Below are 24,927 nucleotides of genomic sequence, written 5' to 3'. Positions count from 1 at the left end.
CAGGTCTAAAAATGCACAATCAGCCCATCCATCTCTTTCTTGTATTACGTGTGTTAGCCTTGAATACAAACACATTAAGTTTGTGAAGCATGATCGTCCTTGTCTAAATCCAAATTGCCTTGGATTTAGTACATTGTTTTTCCCAAATACCTTAACCATCTAATTTTGATCATTCTTTCACAAATTTTAGCTATCGTACTTGTAAGAGAGCCGAGTCTATAGTTAGTAGGGTCTTCCTTGTTTCCCCCTTTATATATAGGTACTATATTTGCTCTTTTCCAATCTTCTGGAACTTTTCTTTCTTTCAATGAACTGCTTATTAGACTATGTATTTTGTCTGTTAGTTCATTCATTCATTCTCTCAAAATCCAGTTTGCCATTTCATCTGGTCCATGCGATTTTCTGACATCGAGATTACTCAAGTGATTCATTATTTCATTCCTTGTTACTTCTATCTCTTTCATGCAGGAGACTTTCTCCTTCCACTCGATATCTCTAGGTTGTATGTTCTCCCTCGTAAACACCGATTCATAATTTCTGCCATTTCTGACATCTTTTTCGTATTTCCTCTTTTCTTCTCTGCACACTTGTACATATTCATTTCTATAACTAGTATATATTTTTTATTTTTCATGTCTTTTATCTTTCTTCAGTTTTATCCAAGCATTATCCCTTTTGTCTTTTAACTCCCTACATTTTTGTTGTACCAACACTACATATCCTTTTTCTTGTTTTTGTCTTGGAACATACTTTTCCACTCCTTTATAAATTTTGTCAAAATATTCAATTTGTCTTCTACTATTGTTTCCTCCTTGTGTATCCTTTCCCAGTCTGCTTTATGAAAGAATTATCTTATTTTATGTATAAAAAAAATCCATACATCAATCTTTCCTTTCTATATTGATCGTTTTTTTTTCATGTCTTTTTCTTCATTTAGTTCCAGTTCAACCAATATGTGGTCACTTTTGGTGTCTTATATTTAATCTTGTTTATTAATTCGGGTTCTGAGGTGACTATTAGGTCCAGTCTCGATGGTTCTCTCTCATTTCTATACCTAGTATTCTCTTGTATCCATTTCGTCATTGTATGTTCTATAAGCATATCAAGTAGTACATTTCCCCATAGGTCGTCTCCACCCTTCGCTGTCTTCTCTTCCCAGCAGATTTCTTTACAATTAAAGTCACCCATTATAACTACTCTTCCCTTATCTTCCATTATCTTATTTAGTGTTATCCTTGTGTTTTCTAACATACTTTTGTGTTCCCTCTCTTCCCATGAAGCCGTTTTAGGAGGTACATAATCTATTACAAACTTCCTGCTCTTCCCATCCCTGTCCTCCACTTCCACCATAGTAATCTCTACTCTATTCTCTCCATATGTGATATTCCTCACATTTATACCCTTCATAGTCAGGAACATAACTACATCCCCTTGTTTTACCTCTCTGTTTCTAATACAATAATTATATGCACCATGTCCTACACTGGAAGTGGACTTTTCAATTTTGTCTCTACAATTTCCATTATGTCCGGTTTTTTTTCTTTCGGGTAATTATTCAGTTTGTTCAAGCCTGTTATTAAGCCATCTATATTTGTGTAAGATACTTTTAATTTTCTGCTACTTCCATCGTGTTTTTGTTTCCCTCCCGTTTTTCCCTGCTATGAATCATTTCCTCACTTTCATATCCACTACTCTCCAATAGAATTTCTCTTTGTCTAACTCTGTTCTTTTCTCCCTTTTTTTTTCTTAGCTTCTAGTCTTTTTATTTTCTCATCCTCTCTTTCCTCTTTATTCATTCCTCTTTTTATCCACACCTGTTCATACTGATAACTTTTTGCTAGTTTCCTTGTTTTTGCTAAGATATTCTCTGCTGTTGTTTGTGACCTTAAATCAACTTTAATTGGTCTGTTTTTATCTGTATTGTATTTCCCTATTGTATATATTTCTTCAATTTCTTTCCCTGTATCTTGTTTATCCTCTTGAACTACTTCTAATGTCTTGTTTACCTTTTTCTTCTTCTCTTTTACTCTTGTAGTCCTATTTGGATTATGCTTCTCTTCCATCCCTAATATAATTATACTTTTTTTTTTTTTGTCCGCTAAGTCTCTTACTATATTCTACTTCTCTCTCATTACTTTAATAACTGTGTCCTTAGTTCGTTCTTTTATCTGTTGTGTTACTATATCTCTAAATACAATTCTGTTGTTCACTTGGACTTTTTCCAACCCTGTATTTCTTTTGCTATGGAATCTTTATTCTCTTTATTCTTCTTCTTTAATTCCTCATTCTCATATTTTACTTCTTTTAACTGTCTTTTTAGTTCTTCTATTTCTTTATTTAGGTTTTGGTTCTCCCTCTAGTTCTTCCAATTTATCAACTCTGCGTAATCCGTGTAAGTTAGCTGAACCTAACCTCCCAGTGTTCGATCATTTTCTTTAGTTTTTCCTCTAGACTTGCTAATCGGGGGAGGTTGGCATCCCCTCCCTCATTAAATCCATGAAAATTATTATCTTTACTTTCTATTGTGTTGTTTTTATCTATATTTCTAATTTTAGTGCCTTTACTGATATTTTCGGCTTCACCTACATCGTCGGCAACCCTCTTTTTAACATTTCTTCTGACGTCCGGGGGAGTCCGTTCGTCTCCTTCCTCATTTCCTTCCATTTTCCTCAGTAATCCCTCCCTTTCTCCTTTTTCTTCACCTTCCCACTATACTATGAGCTTTTCCCTTCCCTACTAATACAACAATGGCACCTCGTCGCTGAGATCGACGAAACTCGAAGCCCCCCCCGAAGTTTCAAAATTCACTGTCACCTCGACCGGTGTGTGTTTGTGTGTGTACACACACACACACACACACACACACACACACACACACACACACACACACACACACACATATGTATATATATATATATATATATATATATATATATATATATATATGAATGCAAATAGAAACAATGGTAAGCAGTTGTCTGTGCAATGTTGTGATCAATTGTCTGACGTGGATGAACATAAAGCGTATGCCTATGTTGAAGGTTGAATTGATGTTACATGTGAACGTGGCAGGTTCTGTTTCTGTTATCGTATGTGGATTTTTTGTTTTTATTGATTTGATTTTATTATTTTCTGATTTTAAGAATATATGTGAAAAATATTGAGAACAGTTGTCTGTACATGCTTGTGACCAGTTGTTTGGTACTAACTGCCATGATTTGTATCTTTTTAGTTGTCGTACAAGTATTTCATTTATTTTATTTTATTTTATTGCATTTATTCTTTACAATTTTTTAAGTGTGCATGCGAGATACATTGTGTACAATTGTATATGTAAAATTGTCTGGTTCTCGTAGCAACTGGAGGAAGAGAAGGGAGCCCGGGTAGTTTCGGCATCACGGACTACCTCTCCCAGTATTGGCTGCTTGTTATTGTGGCAAAGTAGCATGCAGTTGATACTTTAGGGTCTAAATGGGGCGCCCCTACGAACCAAAGCCACACATAATTTTGTCTATAATAGAGGAAAACTCTGTTCATAGAGAAATGATGACACTTTTATACTACGACTGTCCCTCTGTCATGCTGTCCCCCAACCCCTTGCTGCTGTCCTGTACCATTTCTTTGAGTATTCATTTTCTGTGGTGGGGGAATTCCCTGTGGTGGGGGAAAAGAATACTGCCACCAAGTATTTCCACTTGGATCGTAAAAGGCGAGAGGAAAGGGACGGGGATTGGGACTAGGTATCCTTCTCCTTGTAGCCCCACAGGGGACATTCCTAAACAAAAAGGAAAGGCATAAGAGGGTCTGGGAGTTTTCGGACCAGCACCCTAAGGTTTGGGTCTTTTAATGTGCGTGGATGTGGTACAGATAAGAGTAAAAGGGAAGAGATAAGTAGTATGTTTGTGAGAAGAAAGATGGATGTGTTGGCTTTGAGTGAAACTAAGTTGAAAGGGAAGGGTGAGTGTAAGTTTTGGAGTGTAAGTGGGAGGTACTCAGGAGTGAAGAGAAGGCGAGGGAGGGAAGGGGTGGCTATTCTAGTAAGTGAAGAGATAGTTAAACGTGTAGTGTAGTGGAAGGAGGTTTCCTCAAGGATAATGTGGATGAAGGTGAAACTGGGAAAGGAGATGTGGGTCTTTGTGAGTGCATATGGGCCTGGCAGTGAGAAGAGTGTAGAAGAAAGGAAGGCTTTTTGGATAGATTTAAATGAGTGCATAGAGGATTTAGGGAGAAATATCAATGTAATAGTACTGGGAGACCTTAATACTAGGGTAGGAAATGGTCCAATTGATGGAGTGGTTGGGAAATGTGGAGTTCCAGGAAAGAATCGTAGTGGAGCGTTGATGGTGGAAATGTGTCTATAAAAAGAGAGTTGATGATAGCAAATACAGTGTTTCGGAAGAGAGTCGAGCATAAGTACACATGGGAGAGGGTGGTGTAGGGAAGTGTGATAGATAGAGCGTTGATGGATTATGTAGTGGTAAATAGGATAATGATAGGAAGAGTTAAGGATGTACATGTGCTAAGGGGAGAGGGTGGGGGAATATCAGATCATTTTTTGGTGGAAGGTAAGTTGAGAGTGGAGGATAGATGAAGAAAGAGAAAAGGGACAAAAGGTAGGGAGGTGCTTTGACTGAACTCTTTAAATGAAATGGAAAAAGAGAAGGAGTACAAGAAGTTGAAGGAGTGGGAGGGAGTGAAGGATAGAGTAGAGCTAGGTGTGGAGGAGGAATAGGGATGGTTCAAGGAGGGAGTCACAAAGTGTGCAAGCATGGTGTGTGGAACAAGAAGGACAGGAGGAAATAGAAGAAAGGGTAGTGAATGGTGGGATGAGGAAACAAAGAAGGTTGTAAAAGAGAAGAAGCGAGCTTTCATAGATTGGTTACAAAATAGGACGAGGAAGTCATATGAGAGGTACAAAGAAAAGAAAAGAGAAGTAAAGCAAAAGGTAAAGGAGGCAAAGAGGAGAGCAGATGTAAAGTGGGGTAAGAGTATGACAGAAATTTTTTAAAGTAATAAAAAGATGTTTTGGAAAGAAATTAAGAAAGGAAGAGGAGGCGAATCAAGTAGAGAAGAAAAGGTAAAAGGTGCAGATGGAGAGATGATAATAGAAGTAAAGGCAGTAAGGGGAAGGAAAGATAATTGCAGTGGGAAATGCTAAGAAAATGACCGTGATGAGTGAAGAAAATGGAGGAGAAATAAGGAAGGATGAAGTGAAGGCAGTTGTTAAGATGATGAGAGCAGGTAAGGCACCTGGTCTGGATGGATGCCATGGAGAATGTCTAAAAAAACGAGGTACAGTGATGGTGGACTGGCTGGAGAGGTTATTCAATGTTTGCTGGAGAGAGGGTAGAGTGCCGGAGGACTGGAGGAGCTGGAGGTGTGCCTGTATAGTTCCTCTTTACAAGGGAAAAGGGGACAGGTGTGAATGTAGTAGTTTCAGAGGGATTAGCTTGTTAAGTGTAGTTGGGAAGGATTATGGGAGGATCTTGATTGAGAGAATTAGGAGAGGAACAGAGGGAGTAATTGGTGAGGAACAGTGTGGATTTACGACGGGTAGAGGTTGTATAGATCAGATCTTTGTGGTAAGACAAATATGTGAGAAAGCTATAGGAAAGGGTAAGGATGTTTTTTGGGCTTTTATGGATCTGGAAAAGGCTTACGATAGGGTAGACAGGAAGGCACTGTGGGAGATTATGCAGATATATGGGATAGGAGGAAAGCTTCTAGGAGCTGTCAAGAGTTTTTATGAGAGTAGTAGAGCTTGTGTCAGGATTGGAAATGGAGAGAGTGAGTGGTTCGAGGTAAAGGTGGGACCTCGTCAAGGATGCGTTATGTCTCCCTGGCTGTTCAACTTATACATGGATGGGGTAGTGCGAGAGATAAATGCAAGGGTAGTTGGCAAGGGATTGGAGATGGCTAAAGAAAATGGAGAAAAGTGGGAGGTGAGCCAGCTGTTGTTTGCGGACGACACTGCGCTTGTGGCAGGATCGGAGGAGGGATTGAGGAAATTGGTGACAGAGTTTGGGAGAGTATGTGATAGAAGAAAGCTGAAGATAAATGTGGGTAAAAGTAAGGTGATGAGATGTACAAGAGGTGAAAGTGGCAGTAATCTGGAAGTGAGCATTACGGGAGAGCAACTGGAGGAAGTAGATAGTTTTAGATACTTGGGTGCAAATGTGGCAGGAAAAGGTGGAGTGAAGGTGGAGGTAGACTGTAGATTGAGAGAAGCGAGTAAGTGCCTTTGTGGATTAAAAAGTGTAATGAGGAATAGACATTTGGGAATGGATGCGAAGAGGAGACTGTATGAAGGAGTGATTGTGCCAACAGCACTGTATGGGGCAGAAACATGGAACATAAGAGAAGAAGAGACAAGGGGTTTGAATGTGTTTGAGATGAGGTGTCTGAGAAGTATGATGGGGGTTACTAGGCTACATAGAGTGAGAAATGAGAAGGTGAGGAGGAGAACGGGGGTGGAAAGGGAGTTGGGAGATAGGGTTGATGAAAGAGTATTAGGATGGTTTGGACATATGGAAAGAATGAGTGAAGAAAGACTAGTAAAAGAGTTATGGAAGGCAGATGTGGAGGGAGTGAACATGAGGGGACGTCCTAGGATGAGGTGGATGGATGGGGTGAAGGGGGCTTTGGTGAAGAGGGGAATGTCTGTTGAGGAAGAACGGGAGAGGACAGAAGACAGGGGTGAATGGAGAATGGTTGTATATGGATGATGTTGTGATGCATGAGGTGGGATGGGTGGGGGGATGGGGGGTGAGGTAGTATGTGTGAGCAAAATTTGACGCAGCCCGAAAGGATTTCTCCCCGTCTTCTCCTTTTATGCATGGGGGGACGGAGAGGGGAGGTCGCCAATTTAATGAAGCGGCCTTGCTGTGGATGTGCTGTGTCTTGTGACACTGCTTCTGACCCAGGGCAGTGGACAAGGTGCAGGGATGACCCGTCATCCAGGAGGTGCTAAGATAAGAGGGAGGGTGGAGGGGTGTGGAGTGTATTCATGGATGGAATGGGTGGGAATGATTTTATGCCTTTTCCTTTTTGGCTACCTCCCTTGTAAGGGGGAAAAAGCCTTGGTATATGTATGTATATATGTATATTATATATTGTATATACACATGTATATATATGTATATATGTGTATATATAAATATATGTATATATATATATATTCTTCGTATAAATGGGCAGGAGATTCTCTCTTGAGCATCTTTCATTGAATGAAATGGCAAGCTTGTTATGACGAAGCTTTTTGCCAATCTTCTCTCTCCTTCGTAAACATAAGAACATAAGAATGGAGGAGCCTGCAAGAGACCATAAGGTCTACACTAGGCAGCTCCGTATCCATCACCACCTGTCATCCCCATCCATAAAGTTGTCTAATCGTTTTTTAAAACAACTGATAGTTTCAGCGCTTACTACATGGTTACTAAGTGTATTCCATTCGTTGTCCACCCTATTAGTAAAACAACTCTTGTCTATTTCCTTTTTAAATCTAAATTTGTCCAGTTTATAACCATTACTGCGAGTCCTGCCCTGTTGTTTTAACATGATGACCTTGTTTGCATCACCCTTGTTAAAGCCTTTGATCCACTTTAATACCTCTATTAGATCACTCCGCACTCTGTGTCTTTCCAGAAAATATAAGTTAAGGTGCCTAAACCTCTCTTCGTAAGGCAAATTTCTGAGTCCATGTATCATTTTGGTCATTCTTCTCTGTACTGATTATAGTGAATTGATGTCCATTCTGTAGGATGGAGACCAAAACTGTACCGCATAGTCAAGGATGGGTCTAACTATCGCTAGATAGAGTTTAATGATTACCTCTGCACTTCTATTCGTTACCGTCCTAGCAATGAAACCTAATGCTCTGTTAGCTTTATTCCTGGCGCTAATGCACTGTTTCCTGGTTTTAAAGTCCGGACTCACTAGAACTCCCAAGTCTCTCTCACACTCAGCTTTCTCTAAAAGCGTGTTATCTAAGCTGTATCTATTTTCGGGGTTGTGTAGCCCTACGTTTAACACGCTACACTTAGAGATATTGAAGTTCATTTGCCATTTCACCGACCATGTGAACAATTTGTTAAGATCATCCTGCAGAATCTCTGCGTCGTCTCATGACCTACTTAAGCGTCCTATTTTAGTGTCATCCGCAAACTTACTAACATCACCATGTATCCCTTCGTCTAAGTCGTTTATGTACACAATGAACAACAAGGGACCCAAAGCCGAGCCCTGGGGGACCCCACTAGTAACATTGCCCCACCTAGATTTTACTCCATTTATGGTGACCCGCTGTTTTCTGTTACTAATCGAAGCTCTAATCCATTCTAACACTTTTCCTCCTATGCCATGGACTTTGCTTTTATTTAGTAGTCTTTGCCTTCCATTGGCAGGAGTCCGAGTAATTTGCCGTATGCCATGAGATAGAAATAGGCATAGTCGAAAGCCAAAACACGTTTTCACACCTCCTGGTGCTTCTTCAGTGGCAACTGAAGTAATGGAGATTCCATGAAGATCAGCAACTTTTATACCTGGTAATGTGGGTTAGATGAGAAGGTGGATGGTGACTGGTTGGATTGCTGCGGGTTAGGTACGGTCTTCTCTCCCATTGGCTGAGAGGTGTGTGACGTCATCAGTTTGCGCCCCAACACCGTAGTGGGCTTACCTAACTCTCAGCAATCCAGCCAATCACCATCCACCTTCTCATCTAACCCACATTACCGGATATAAAAGTAATGGAATCTCCATTACTTCATTTGCCAGTGAAGAAGTACCAAGAGGTGTGAAAATGCGTTTTGGCTTTCGACTTTTCCTATTTCTATCTCAGGGCATACGGCGAATTACTCGGACTCCTACTTATGGAAGGCAAAGTCGCCTTACAAAAGAGAGAGAAGATTGACAAAAAGCTTTGTCACAACAAGCTTGCCATTTCATTCAATGATATATATATATATATATATATATATATATATATATATGTATGTATGTATGTATGTATATATATATATTCCGAATCCCGGTCAACTTTAAGAGTCAAAGCCACTGTTTTCATACAAAATATAGAGTTCTGCATAAACTTCACTCTTTAGTTAAATCCTTGTATTTTAGCTATCCCATTCTTTCACCTAAACCATCCCTGCATTCCTTGATCAACTATATAATGTCAGCTCTATTCACCACCTCATTTCTCACTATCTATCCTTGTAACTACCACCAAAGTTCTTAAACCTTTCAGCTCAAACATATTTGAATTACCTTATTCACCTTAATTGTAATATATAGGAATGAAGTTACACTCGTGGTGTCTGTATCATTTTCTTCAATCCTTTTGTTTAGTTTTGAAAATATTTATTTCATCCTTCAGAATGCAGTCATCTTCCTTCAATTAAATTCCCTGAACTCTATCATATTACACCTTTCTTTTCTTCCTTTCAATAATGGAGAGATGGGAAATTGAGAGGGTATAGGAGGTTGGCCTGGCCCTAGAAGGAAGAATAGTTGACTTACCCCAAAGTGGAACAAACTTTTGTTTAGTTTTGAAAATATTTATTTCATCCTTCAGAATGCAGTCATCTTCCTTCAATTAAATTCCCTGAACACTATCATATTACACCTTTCTTTTCTTCCTTTCAATAATGGAGAGATGGGAAATTGAGAGGGTATAGGAGGTTGGCCTGGCCCTAGAAGGAAGAATAGTTGACTTACCCCAAAGTGGAACAAGACGAGGATAAGAGCCGTGAAACAGCACGCCACATTGTATTTGAAGCATACAAAGGAAGACACCAGGGTAGCTCTGCCCTCCTTGATGAGTATGGGTATGCAGCGGATGTCCTCCTGGCGAGAAGTAAAGGGGGCTGCCACGGAAGCTTCCGCTGATGAAAGGGATACCCCAGCATGAGCTGCCTTGAGGGCTCCACAGTCGTTACATCCATCTCCGCACATGGCCACCTGGTGCCTACCAGAATGACACACTCTAAAACCTTGAGGTACTGCACAACAGTAAACAAATAAAAAGAGATTACAGGAAGGGTTAATATTCCCAGACAAGTCAGGATTTTTTTGTACTATTATGAATTATGAGGTTGCTGTTATTCCAAAGGAAAGAAGGAAATAAAATAAAAAAGATAGATTAATACCTTAATTGAAATAAACCACTTTCTTATTGAATGGCTGTCACGAAGATGAATGAAATAGCCTAGCAGCAGTAAGCATTACAGGAATAAGTACCCTTTGGTGCTATCTATTTATATGCCAAAAGGCTCCTTCTCCATTATAAGGACGATAACCACCCAAGGCGTCCACCTACCACTCACCCAACCAAAATCCATTTGTTTCCCTCTCATCTTAGCTCCTTGTAGATGAAAGGCCATCGCGGCCCTGCCCACCTTCTGGGTCAGAAGCAATGCAACAAGACACAGTATATCCACAGCAGATCCCAACAGCTGAACCTAGTTTATTTCCACTCTGACCTCCTTTAGACACGCATTAAACAACCTCATTATTCAGTCCACTATTACTGTACCTCTTTTCTTCAGACAATGCATGACACCCATCTAACAGAGGTACCTTACGTGTTCTCATCATTTTGAAATATATTTGCACCTCATTTTTCTCTCCCATCACCGTAATTTTCTTGGTGACTCCCACTGCTACCACCAATCCCTACCCTATCCTCCTCCACATTTAACAGCTCTCTAAAATATTCTGCCCACCTTCCCCTTACCGCCTCCTCTTTCATTAACATCTGTCTCTCTGTGCCTTTTATCTTCTCTTCTCTACCTAACTCATCTCCCCTTCCTCTCTTAATTTCCTTCCTTTTGAAGTAATCTGTCATACTCCTTCCCCATTCTATATCTGCTCTAATTTTTCATATGTTTAGCTTTCTTCTTTTTTCTTTATACTTCTCATATTTTTTCTTATCCTACTTTGCAACCAGTACCTAAAAACTCGCTTCTTCTCTTCTACTATCTTCGTCATTCCACCATCCTACCACTCACTAGCCTTCCTTCTATTCCCTCTATCCTCCAAATACTTTGTACACCTTGTCACGCCTTTCTTGAAACACCCCCATTCCTACCTCTACTCTATACTTCACCTCCCACATTTCTCTTGGCTTCCCCTGATACACATGTTACTTTTCCATTCCATTTAAATAGTTTAATCTAAGCAGCTCTCTACCTTCTGCCCTTTCCCTCTTTCTCCACCTGTCCTCCACTCTCAATATATCTTCCACCAAAAAATTAGATGACATTTCCCTATTCTTTCCACTAAGAACATGGACATCCAGAACTCTTCCTATTCTTGTCCTAGATTAATGCCTTATCAACCATCTTTCCATCCACCACCCTCTCCAATGTATACTTATGCTTAACCAATTTCCTAAAAACTGTGTTAGCTATCATCAACTCTCTTTCAGAACACATCTCCAATATGATTTTTACCTGGCATTCCACACTTCCCAACCATATACATACATATATATATATATATATATATATATGTGTGTGTGTGTGTGTGTGTGTGTGTGTGTGTGTGTGTGTGTGTGTGTGTGTGTGTGTGTGTGTGTGTGTGTGTGTGTGTGTGTGTGTGTGTGTGTGTGTGTGTGTGTGTGTGTGTGTGTGTGTGTGTGTGTGTGTGTGTGTGTGTGTGTGTGTGTGTGTGTGTGTGTGTGTGTGTGTGTGTGTGTGTGTGTGTATTTACCTAGTTGTATTTACCTAGTTGTATTTTACGGGAAGGGGAGCTATGCTCGTGATGTCCCGTCTTCATATCTCATCTTATCTAAACTATCTTTAAATTCATGTATTGTTTTTGCACACACCACTTTCTCATCTAACTTGTTTCAACTGTCTATTACTCTGTGAGGAAAGCTGTTCTTTTTCACATCTCTTCTATAGCTGTCTTTCTTGATTTTCTTTCCGTGCCCTCTTGTATTTCTATCATCCCATTTTATCAGATTCTCTCTATCAATAATTTCTATGCCTTTCATGATTCTGTAAATAGCTATCAAATCTCCTCTCTCTCTTCTTTGCTCTAGTGCCTGTAGCTCAAGTTTTGCTAGTCTCTCTTCATATGATAGTTTTGAGAGTGTTGGTGCCAATTACGTAATTGCTCTTTGTATTCTTTCAAGTTTTTTTATACATTTTTTTGTACTTGGTGACCACATCGTTGCTGCATATTTAAATCTTGGTCTTATCAGAGTGATTAGAATTTTCTTCACCATTTCTTCATCCAGGTATGTAAATGCCACTTTGATTGTTCTTATTAAATTATAAGTTTCTCAAAAAATCTTATTTATATGTTTCTCAGGTGACATATTATTCATAACAATGACTCCCAGGTCCTCCTCATTTTCTACTTTTTCTATTCCTTCTTCTCCCAATTTATATGCTCCTGTTATTCTGTTTTTGCTTTTTCCAAATTCCATTATACTACACTTTTTAGTGTTGAATTCCATCTCCCACTTCCTACTCCATTCCCATACTTTATTTAGATCACTCTGTAGTGACTCACAATCTTCTTCCGTGTTCACTTTTTTTTAATAGTTTTGGATCATTTGCAAAGAAGCTCATATAACTTTCAATTTCTTCATCCATATCATTAATATATATAGCAAACATTATTGGGGCTAGAACTGTTCCTTGTGGAACACCGCTTATTACGTCATCCCATTTTGAGTGTTTGTCTCTTATCACCACTCTCATTTTTCTTTCTTGCATAAAGTCTTCCATCCATTTCAGCAGTTTGCCCTGTATTCCTCCTTCAGTTTCTAATTTCTTAAGCAACTTCTTATGTGGTACTTTGTCAAAAGCTTTTTTTAGGTCTAGAAATGCACAATCAGCCCATCCATCTCTTTCTTATATTATATCTATTAGCCTTGAATAGAAACATATTAAATTAGTGACGCATGATCGTCCTTGTCTGAATCCAAATTGCCTTGGATTTAGCACGCTGTTTTTTTTTTTTTTCTAAATATTTTACCCATTCACTTTCGATAATTCTCTCACAAATTTTTGCTATTGTACTTGTTAGAGAGACTGGTCTGTAGTTGGTAGGGTCTTCTTTATTTCCTCCTTTATGTATAGGTACTATATATGCTTTTTTCCAATCTTCTGGAACTTTTCCTTCTTTCAAGGAACTATTTATTATTCTATGTATTTTGTCTGCCAGTTCATTTCTGCATTCTTTCAAAATCCAGTTTGCTATTTCATCTAGTTCATGCGATTTTCTAACATCAAGATTACTCAAGTGTTTCATTATTTCATTCTTTGATACTTCTATTTCTTTCATAGGGGGGACTTTCTCTTTCCATTTGATCTCTTCCGGTTGTATATTCTCCCTTGTAAACACTGATTTAAAATGCTTGTTCATAATTTCCGCCATTTCTATTTCCTCTGTGTATTCAACTCCTCCTTGTCTTAATTTCTCCAAATCTTGTTTGTTTTTCAGTTTGTTGTTTACAAATCTGTAGGATAGTTTTGGTTGATCTTCACATTTTTCTATGACATCTTTTTCATATTTTCTCTTTTCCTCTCTGCGCGCTTGTACATATTAATTTCTATAACAAGTATATATTTTCCATTTTTCAGGTCTTCTGTCTTTTTTCGATTTGGTCCAAGCTTTGTCTCTTTTGTCTTTTAACTCCCTACAACTTTTGTTGTACCAGCACTTTATATATTCTTTTTCTTGTTTTTGTCTTGGGACATACTTTTCCACTCCTGTTTTTATAAATTGTTGTCAAAATATTCCATTTCTCTTCTACTGTTGTATCTTCTTTGTGTATTCTTTCCCATTTTTCATTTTGAAAGAATTCTCTTATTTTATAAAAAAAAAAATCATACATTAATCTTCCTTTTCTATATTGTTCTTTTTTTCATGTATTTTTTTTCTCATTTAGTTCTAGTTCTATCAATATGTGGTCACTTTTACTTATTGGTGCCTGGTATTCTATCTTTTCCACTATTTCAGGATCTGATGTGATTATTAGGTCTAGTCTCGATGGTTCTTCTTCATTTCTATACCTAGTGTTCTCTTGAATCCATTGTGTCATTGTGTGGTCAGTAATCATCTCAAGTAGAACATTTCCCCATGAGTCTTTCTCCACCCTTTACGGTCATCTCTTCCCAGCAGATTTCTTTGCAATTAAAGTCGCCCATCATAACTATTCTTCCTCCATCTTCCATTATCTTGTTTAATGTTATTCTTGTGTCTTCTAACATATTTTTATGTTCACTCTCTTCCCACGAGGCTGTTTTTGGGGGCACGTAGTTTATTACAAACTTTCTGCTCTTCTTATCTCTGTCTTCTACTTCTATCATAATCATCTCTACTCTATTCTTTCCATATGTGACACTCTTCACGTTTATATCCTTCTTAGTCAGGAACATAACTCCACCCCCTTGTTTTATCTCTCTGTTTCTAATCCAATAATTATATGCATTGTGTCCTACACTGTTGGGTGGTAGTGGACCTTTTAATTTTCTCTACAATTCCCATTATGTCCGGTTCTTTTTCCTTCAGATACTCGTACAGCTCATTCAGTCCTGTTATTGATCCATCTATATGTAAGACACTCTTAACTTTCTGTTATTTCCATTGTATTCTCTGATTCTTTTTTGTTTCTCTCTGTTATGGTCCATTTCCTCAATTTCATATTCACTACTCTCCAGTAGAATTCTTGTTTTTCTGACTCCGTTCTGGTCTCGTTTTTTTCTTTAGCTGCTTTCCTTTTCATTTTTTCTTCCTTTCTTTCCTCTTTATTCATTTCTCTTGTTATCCATACCTTTTTATATTGTTCACTTGCTGCTAGCTTCCCTGTTTTTGCTAAGATATTCTCTGTTGTTGTTTGTGACCTGAATTTAATCTTAATTAGTCTGGTCTTATCTGTACTATATTTTCCGAGCCTAAACATCTCTTCGATTTGTTTCATTATTTCATTAATTCTAGTAATCTGCTTACTTTTTCTTTTTCCTCACTGATTCTTGAAGTTCTATCTAGGTTATGCTTCTCTTTCATTCCTAATATAATTAGATATTTCTTTTTATCTGCTAAGTCTCTTACTATATTCTCCTTCTGTCTCATCACTTTGATAACTGAGTCTTCAGTTTGTTCTTTCATTTGCTGTTTAATTATGTCAGTAAATGTAACTTTACTGTTTTCCTGGATTTTTTTCAACCCTGTGCTTCTTTTGCTATGGCCTCTTTATTGTCTTTATTATTCCTCTTTAATTCTTCATTCTCCTCTTTTACTTCTTTTAACTGTCTTTTTAATTCTTCTACTTAATTAGTTAATTTTTTTTCGCCTTCTCTAGTTCTTCCAACTTTTCAACTCTCTGCGGAATATTGGTTACATTACCGAACCTGTCTTCCCAATGTTCGATCATCTTATCAAGTTTTTCCTCTAGTCTTGTCAATCGGGGGAGGTTGGTATCCCCCCCACCCTCATTAAATCCCTGGAAGTTATTATCCTCACCTTCCATTGTGCTGCTCTTATCTATATTTCTAATCTTTACAATTTTGTTAATCCCATCACCAGAATCATCGGTCCTTCGTTTGTTTACAAGACGTCTGGCCTCTTGGACCAAGTCCTCCCCTTCCTCATTTCCTTCCATTTCCCTCAGTAATCCCTCCCCTTCTCCTTTTTCCTCACTTTCCCACGACACCACGATTTATCCCCTTCCCTGTAAATACAACGGGTACTTCCTTTGCGTTGAGCTCCACGAAAATTTCACTTTTTCTTCAGAACTCTAATCCTCGCCGTCCATCCGACAAAAGTGTCTGTGTGTGTGTGTGTGTGTGTGTGTGTGTGTGTGTGTGTGTGTGTGTGTGTGTGTGTGTGTGTGTGTGTGTGTGTGTGTGTGTGTGTGTGTGTGTGTGTGTGTGTGTATATATATATATATATATATATATATATATATATATATATGTATGTATGTATGTATGTATATAACCAATGAGGCTCTTGTTATGAAAAGCTCTTCATGCTTTGCCAATGTATGAGCCTTACTATGTAATCAATCTGTCATTTAATTGTTACCAGCCTCAATTCATATGATGCCAAATAAAACGCGGACTATGTATATACTGAGACATATTTATCTCCTAAATCAAACCTGTGCCCTGTGCTATTGAAACATTGTTTTACCCCAAGTCCTGCAGGGCTTCGATGACAGAGATTTTCTGGTCAGGCTTCATGCGTGCGAAGACACGACCTCGGTGGATTAGCTTCTGGTACAGTTCTCTGTCATATTTTCGAATCATCTCAAAACTTTCCCCATCGATGGCAAACACGTACTCTTCATTATGGACCTGCATGTAATTGTTCTGTAAGATAATAATGCATCTTTTAGGTCTCCAATTGTCTCATTATTTGTATGTGGTCCACAACTTTAAATGTCTGTGTTATGAGACTCCTTAGAGGGTGTTTACACAGCCTAACGGTTCGTCGAACGCGGTTCGACAGACACGTGTTTAAAGTGATGTGTGAACGTGTGAACGGGGTATTTGGGGTTTAACCAACGTGTTCGACAACCAAATACCCCGTTCACACGTTCACACATTACTTTAAACACGTGTCTGTCGAACCGCGTTCGACGAACCGTTAGACCGTGTAAGCCCCCTAATAGGTTACCCCCCCCACATACACACATAGTACACAAGGACATGTTACCCAGATTTCCATTTCTTCTATATGTCCCCGTCTATCATAAGTTTTGTAGCACCATTCTCTCTGACCCAGCCCAAACATGCTACTTACTGAGGTAAACATGCTTATGTTGGCGTCCGGGTCATGGAACGAAACCCGAAGATGTTGTGCAGCGGTTTGCGTGGCGCTTTGATACTTGGCCCGCACGACTATCAACTGCTGCCCAGTACTGATCAGGCCGCTATGACGGGCAATATGGATCCCAGTCAATAAGTTGTCTCCTATTGAAACACAAAAATTGGAGTGTCAAAGCATGAGTGGACTGTATACATCAGAATTACAATATATCGTATGACATAAAAATGGCAAAAGAATCTACACAAGATGACATTGGAGATACAACAGATTGCAACGGAAATGTATATCAGCAGGAGACCTTTACGTACATACCACTAGACTAAAAAGAAATGTGTGGTTAAGTTTACAGTAAAACTCTTATGTGACTATATATATATATATATATATATATATATATATATATATATATATAAATATATATAAATATATATATATAAATATATACATTATAATAAAGTAGTAGCCTCTGTCTGTCTGTCTGATTGTTTATTTATTCGTTTGTTTGTACACGAACTCCTCCTAGGGTTTTAGAGGTAGACCCCCATAACCATATATATTCTGATACCCTATCACTCCAGGTACTTGGATAACTATATTTCATTTCGAAAAGAAAATATTTTAGTTAGGGTTAAGGGTTAGAGTTAGGAGGTTTATGTAGTATCCCCTGAAGTCGCGTAGTATTTTTTGTGACTTAAGAATTGATATGGTTAAACAAACCATTGTATGTATCCATAAATATTATTTACATTTGTGAAATTAATGTTGCCACAAACCATGATAGCTTTTGTAAGAAGAAAGCATGTTTATGGAAATGATTGTATATTTTTACCAAATGTTGAAATGTTGGTTATTTTCATTTCATTTTTGTGCGGGCGGAAATATTTCATTCACAAACTCCGACGTTTTTGCAGATAAATCCCTATAACTATATATATTCTGAAGATAAATAAACTGGATACATTTCTTCATCTTTCAGCTGTAGACATTCATTGTCAATCCTCATACACTCATACATGCACATACACACTCACACAAAAGAATGTGTACACATGATATTTGTGTTTGTGTATGCATGTATTTTCAAACTTGGGTTTCCCAACCTCGGGAGGGAGGGGGGCGCACACCTGGGAGGGGGAGGATTTAAAGCTATGTTTAATTTAAAAATATATATATTTTTTGGTTAGGGTTAAGGGTTAAATTTAGGTGGTTTATAGTGAGGAAACACGCCACTACTGTAGTCCCCCCTTAAGTTATTATTTTTGTAACATAAGAATCAATATAATTAAACAAACCATTATATGTGTTCATAAATATTATTTATATTTGTGAAATTAATGTTGCCACAAACCATGATAGCTTTTGTAAGAAAAAATCATGCAAATGTAAAATGATCGTATGATTTTACCAAATGTTGAAGTGTTGCTTATTTTCATTTAATTTTAATGCGGCGGAAATTTATTATTTACAAACTGTTCCCAGGTTTTTCCAAATAAGCCTCTATAACCATATGTATTCTGAAGATAAATAAAGTAGATACATTTTTTCACCTTTTAGCTGTAGGCATTTATTGTCAACCCACACACACACTCACACACGCACGCAAAAGAATATGCACGTGATATTTGTGTTTGTGTATGCATGTATTTTCAAACTAGGGTTTCCCAACCTTCGGGTAGGGGGCGCACATCTAGGAGGGGGAGTGTTTAAAGCTATATTTCACTTAAAGATATTTTGGTTAGGGTTAAGGGTTAAAGTTAGGTATGGTATGGTTAGGTTAGGGATTATTCACGAACTCGGAGCAAAGCGCGGGTAATTGGCTAGTATGTATATACATATATATATATATATATATATATATATATACGTATATATACATATATATATTTGGAAATAGACTCAACCACTAATATATATTATTGATAAGGAAGAAGTAAGGGAACCAACAATTAACGAAGTCGGAACGGCCATAAAGGAACAAAAGAATAATAAAGCACCTGGGGAAGATGGAGTAGTGAGAGAACTTCTTAAGGCAGGAGGAGAGTACTTGAAGAATAGAATATACAGACTTATTTTAAGAGTATGGAGAGAGGAAAAGATACCCAGAAATTGGAAGAAAGAAATTATTATACCAATACTGAAGAAAGGAGACAAAAGGGTATGTTGAAATTACAGAGGCATCACACTACTATCCTGTGTATACAAAATATTTGCAAAAATACTTTATAGGAGACTGACCCCCTATGCAAATGAAATATTAGGCGAATATCAGTGTGGCCTTAGAAGGGCGAGATCAACAACAGACCACCTGTTTACGATCAGACAGATACTGGAGAAGAGCTGGGAGTTTAATATTAATCACTGGCATATGTTTGTAGACTTCAAACAAGCATATGACAGTGCACACAGATCATCCATGTGGAAAATCCTCAGAGAGTTTGGAGTACCTATCAAAATTGTAAACTTAGTGAAGGCAACGTATGATGGCACAGAAGCACAGGTGAGGGTTGGCAACAAGAAGACGAACAGTTTTGAACTAAAGAGTGGTTTGAGACAGGGGTGCGTTCTATCCCCACTACAGTACTGTTCAACCTACTACTAGAAAGAGTAGTAAGAGCAGTGGAGAGGGGTAATGTTGGAGTAGAGTTCGAGTCTGGGAGAGTGAATATGTTGGCGTATGCCGACGACATCGACTTAATAGATGGGACTATAGATGGAATAAAAGACATATTTGGAGATTTCCAAGAGACTGCGAACAGACTAGGACTGCTGGTGAATACTAAGAAGACAGAGTTAATGCATCTAACCAAAAACAACAACAGAGAAGAACATATTGACATCAATGGTGTGAGATATGAAGTATGCAGAAACTTTAAGTATCTTGGATCAATTGTAACATACGAAAATCTGATGGACACTGAAATAAAATCAAGAATTGCATCAGCCAACCGATGTTATTACAGCCTCCAAAATACACTGGGAAGAAGGAGCATATCAACAAAGACCAAACTAAGAATATATGATACAATAACAAAACCCATTCTATTATATGGATGCGAAGCCTGGAGCCTAAGAAAATGGAAAAAAGTATTTTCGTATTTGAGAACAGTGTACTAAGGAAAATTTTGGGTCCAGTATTCGACGAACTAGACCAAGAATGGAGAAGGCGGCATAATGAAGAACTAAGGGAAACATCAGGCAAAATAAATATCATGAATATCATAAAGTCAAGGCGACTGCAGTATGCCGGCCACATTGCAAGAATGGAGCAAGAAAGAATACCAATGAGAGTGAAGATGGATGGGATGGTAGGAAGAAGACGTTTCCCAGGAAGACCACGCAGAAGATGGATGGACAACTTGAAAGAGGACCTGGAAAGGGCTGGAGCAGATGTCCGGGATTGGATGACAGTGGCACAGGACCGTAGAGTCCGGAGGCATTTGGTGCTAGCGGTGAGGGGTCAGCAAGTGGCCCGACCACCACCGGAGTGAGTATATGTATATATATATATATATATATATATATATATATATATATATATATATATATATATATATATACATACATATATATATGAATCATAAAAATTCTAATCATAGGCTACTGCATGCCATTGCCTCAGCTGGGAGTATACAGACTCATACTGTTTCTCCCGATGATTTATCCAACACAAACATTTCTGCCAACGTGACACGACCACTATGTACAAAGGTTCTGCTCCAATCATCTTACAAAAGAATGACTTTCCTGCTACCATACTTACCTGTCACCATGACACTCCGGATGTTTGCTAGTTCCAGGGTGAGCAGCGCCTCCGGCGTTTCCTTCTTCAGAAGGTTTTGCATGACAACAAGACCAAGGAACGTAGCATTCTCCTCTAGTTCGTCCCGTACCATTGTCTCTAACTGATATCAAGGTTTTTAGTAAGTTTTCACGTATAATTTGTGCATACTCTACATAAGTACTTATATATATATTAATGAGCAAAATTATACTATAGACTAAGGAATTCGTCATCATAACCACTGATCTCAAAGAAAGACTGGCGACCATCAGCAATAAGTGAAGCACGGGTATTTTGATCGGCGCCATATTGTTGGAACCATTCACGCATGTGATAATACTGTAGATTCCGGCTAAGAACGGGACTCTTGGTTGCAACAAGCGTAAGAAACGTACATTAGAGCAGGAGACGAAAGTGATAGTGAACGAAGTGAAAATGAAGAGTCAAAGTTAAAACGACAATTTCCACGCACTTTTCACTCGAAACTATAGTAGCATATTTAGCAACTAAGGCATCATATGCTTCTGTATAACATTTGTTAAGCTAATGTTAGGAAGAACGTTATTTAGATATGACAACACTATTTATAAAAAAAAAATGAGCTGGAAAGATATGCTGAACGTTAAGCTACATTTTTTACATTTACCGAAATTGGCCTAGTTTTAATACCACGATATTTGCCCTCCTTCAATAACAAGTTGGTTTCTCTAATTTATAAACTAATCTTAAAACTAAGTTAATAGAAATTCCATTTCAGGTTTCCATATAATCCGGAAAGAAAATGTCAGTGGTTAGTGAGTTTGCAGAAAGATGAATGGAGCACAAGCTCTGGACAGTATACTAAAGACATTGGACAATATACTAGGGATAACTCAAGAAAGCCTAGTAAGGGGCTTATTTCCACTGAGGTCCCTTATAAAAAAAAGATAAAATGAAATAAAATAACACACACAAAAAAAATGGCCGCCTTGAATTTTTAGTAGCTTCACTTTTGAAACAATAGATGTTCGATCCAATCTTTCTTTGAGATAAGTGATTGTAACACAAACCGAAATAACATCAACAGTACCAAGTTGCAAAGATAAGTAAAAACGAAATATGAGCTAGGTTTACATTTATTATACTTTAAACGTAGAAAAAAAAAAGCAGTACGCTCACAAATGACTTATATCCAAACATAGATTGGCCTCCTATCATTTTCATGTGTTCTGTGAGAATAACTTATGTTTTCATGTGCAGATGATCTATTACTTTGATTCTGTTGCATCCATTTACCAATTCCATAGCTTTACCTGACCAAAAAATCCAAGTGCCTAGGACAAAGGTGACGAATTCTATTGCAATTACGCACCTTCTAGCGTACGTTCCTTACATTATAATTTATATTGAATTGTTTGTACGGTGTCTATGTGTGTGTTCCTGATGGTTGGGAACTATGTTATTAAGATGTAGTCAAGTGTGGTTCTCAAGAACTATTTGTAGACTGTCATTGGCATCCTTCTACTGACCAAAACTTGATTTTGTTGCTGATCTTAGTACATTTATTTTTTTGTTAATGCTCACTATTAGGTCCTTTATGTGTGGGCTGAAGAACATGTGAGTACCAAAAGTGAGGCCAAGACTTTTAGGATTATTTTCCGTTGGAAGGATATGGCGATTCTATTTTATTCTTGGACGCTTCTTTGATTCGTGGCAATATATTGGTAAGCAGATTTCATGAGCAGATACAATGGTTATACAGATTGTGATATTCAATAGGTTTCACATTTGCCTTCATCAGTATCCAGATGTAATCACTGAACTAAAAAAAAAATGTCTATAAGGAAGAACGACTGGTGTAGACATACGTCATCATATTTTACGGCGGGTTCAAGGGGCTTCCAGGCGACCGCAACAACCCGTAGTCCTTGGCGCGTGTACCAGTCGAGGGCCATCCTGAATTCGTCGGGAACTGTAAACGAGTCGAAGGAAAAATGATAAATTTCACTATACAGTTTCCCCAACCACATTTTGGCACCCGTGCTTATAGAGGTTGCCCACCCTTGGACTATAACTACTAAGTTTTCAACACTTTTTGTCTGCCTGGGTAGCCATGCTGTCCATTTCCTTACTTGTTTTCGACTTGGAGATTCTGGCAATAGTCTCGGGGGCGCCCTTGATGTAGACATCCAAGTTCGCTGCGCCCCTCCTCTGGGTCACCACTGTCATCCGCTGAAGTCTCGACTCGAACGGGAGCGTTTTGACCACGGCCATCTCGCAGGCGTCGGGGTCCACGTGCATCTTGTCTGGCGACATTTGTGGCCTAACAATCGTGGGCGTCACCAGGCCATAATTCGGGTTCACGTCCACACCATATTCCTGGAGACGCTGTCATAACAGACACAGAAATGTGGATGAAATCATGAGCCTGCATTGAAACAAAGCACAAGTTATGTTTCTATAAGTATGGTAAATAATTTCTATATAGGGATCAGGAATACATGAGGCACATAGGGTCCGCATAAGACACCATTGCCTTTTAATCCTTTAGCCTTATAAGATGATGCTGTTTGAAGGTTTTCTTCTGTCTAACGCTTAAAGGTTTTATTCAGCTGAATTGATAAAAAAAAAAGGGTTTTGATCGATTGAGGCCTGTGCTTTGCCCCGATTCTGTCTCCGATTTTGATAAAATTTTGTTTGGCGATAGCCAGAGGAAAATCCCCAGAAAGCATCATCGTAACTAACAACTATTATTATTATTATTACTATTATTATTATTATTATCATTATTATTATTATTATTATTATTATTATTATTATTATTATTATTATTATTATTATTATTATTATTATTATTATTATTATTATTATTATTATTATTATTATTATTATTATTATTATTATTATTATTATTATTATTATTATTATTATTATTATTATTATTATCATTATTATTATTATTATTTTCAAACCTACAACAATCATTAATGACAACCACCAGCAGAGAAGGTAAGCGACCGGTCCTCTAATATGAAAACAAACCACAACATGTTCTGTAAACAAAGATGTAGTATAACTCAACACTAGCTAGGTCGTGTGACTTTGCTTGCAAAGCAGCACTAAAATTTGTAAATATTATTTGTCACCTAGAAACCATAACTTTTGCAACTACAAAGACTTGTATTGGTGTAATTTGGATCACCTGAAGAACAGTATATATATAAGCCTGAAAATATAGGCCTGAAAAAGTCACTCCTACCACTCCACCTGAAGAATCATCACCTACTATCTCATCACATGGCTCCATTCTTATTAAGATCAGATCAAATGTCCCATACAAATTTATGAAAATGATAGGTAAGGGAACGTTAGCCTGGCTTAATTTAGTTTAGCTTAGGTTGGGTTAGTAAATTAGGTTGGTTACATTTTATTTGATTTTGTTAGGGTAGTTTGGATTGGGTTAGGATATATTAGATTAAGTTTTGTCAAGTTAGATTAGATTAGGTGTTAATATTTGGTTAGGATAGCCTAGGCTTGCTTACCAAGATATAATTTAATTAGATTAGGTTGTACTAGATTAATCAAAATTAGGACATGGAGGCCTGCTGACACTTCCTAAAGAAGTGTAACACAATGACAGTCCAGGCACACCTAAACTATAATCTCTGTCAAATTTTGGGTTAACAAATATTCAGGTGATCATATAACATGTGTATATCCGATGGACAAACCCAGTCAATTGCAGTAAACAGTTGAATGTCGAGCGGGTATCCCGCAAGAGTGTTGTTGATGTAGGTAAGGTTGTGACAGGTAGCGAGGGCTCGCGTGAGCGGAGCTTCCAGCGGCAGTTGGGTTAAGTCGCTGATGGGCTGGGTGAACTCCCGCGCCTCTGCGGGCACCACTCCAGCCACGCTCAAGTCTCCTTCCGTCAGAGTACCGGTCTGAGGTAATGGACAAGAATTGTTGCACATCAATTCGGAGGGAAAATATATTAAATACGTAAGCTATCAGGGGTATTTTGCTACTCAAAATTCACAAAAAGATCTCCCCACAGTTTTGAAGAAAGGATTGAGATGAGTATTTAGTTACATATTACGAAGTAGTGGTTTTACAAGACAGAAAATAAAATCAATTCAGTCTCGGGTCTTTCATGTCGGTCTGAAGAAATAATCTGTAGCCAACTCAATTACGCAAATAACCACATTACTATATATAAACAGATACAACTCCCATACCATATGTCACATGCACATGACATGTGACCGAGGATGCTCACAGCCTCTCGGTGCCAACCTCCCTCGTCCCTAGACTGAACAAACCAGAACACCCTGCCTTAATCAGCATAACGTCACGATCACGAGATCCCCATGGAAAACTAC

At 38.1% G+C, this 24,927-nt stretch overlaps 1 protein-coding gene across 2 annotated transcripts in view; it reads right to left on the bottom strand.

Annotated features, from left to right (window-relative positions):
* LOC143041779 (polyamine-transporting ATPase 13A3-like) overlaps window positions 1-24,927 on the bottom strand; it is a 264,024-nt gene that overhangs the window by 122,358 nt on the left and 116,739 nt on the right. For both annotated transcript variants that reach the window (XM_076213829.1, XM_076213830.1), the window contains exons 12-18: window positions 24,280-24,489; window positions 22,681-22,936; window positions 22,417-22,520; window positions 20,549-20,690; window positions 16,762-16,931; window positions 16,150-16,328; window positions 9,715-9,964 (exon numbers count right to left, since the gene is read on the bottom strand). In XM_076213829.1, coding sequence (XP_076069944.1) covers window positions 9,715-9,964; window positions 16,150-16,328; window positions 16,762-16,931; window positions 20,549-20,690; window positions 22,417-22,520; window positions 22,681-22,936; window positions 24,280-24,489 — 1,311 coding nt within the window. The remainder of the gene's footprint in view (window positions 1-9,714; window positions 9,965-16,149; window positions 16,329-16,761; window positions 16,932-20,548; window positions 20,691-22,416; window positions 22,521-22,680; window positions 22,937-24,279; window positions 24,490-24,927) is intronic.

This window comes from Oratosquilla oratoria, chromosome 32, assembly GCF_046742065.1.
Source record: "Oratosquilla oratoria isolate Oo_2021 chromosome 32, ASM4674206v1, whole genome shotgun sequence".
Taxonomy (NCBI): Eukaryota; Metazoa; Arthropoda; class Malacostraca; order Stomatopoda; family Squillidae; genus Oratosquilla; species Oratosquilla oratoria.
Note: the sequence above shows the minus strand (reverse complement) of the source record. Positions and strands in the feature narration are given on the sequence as shown.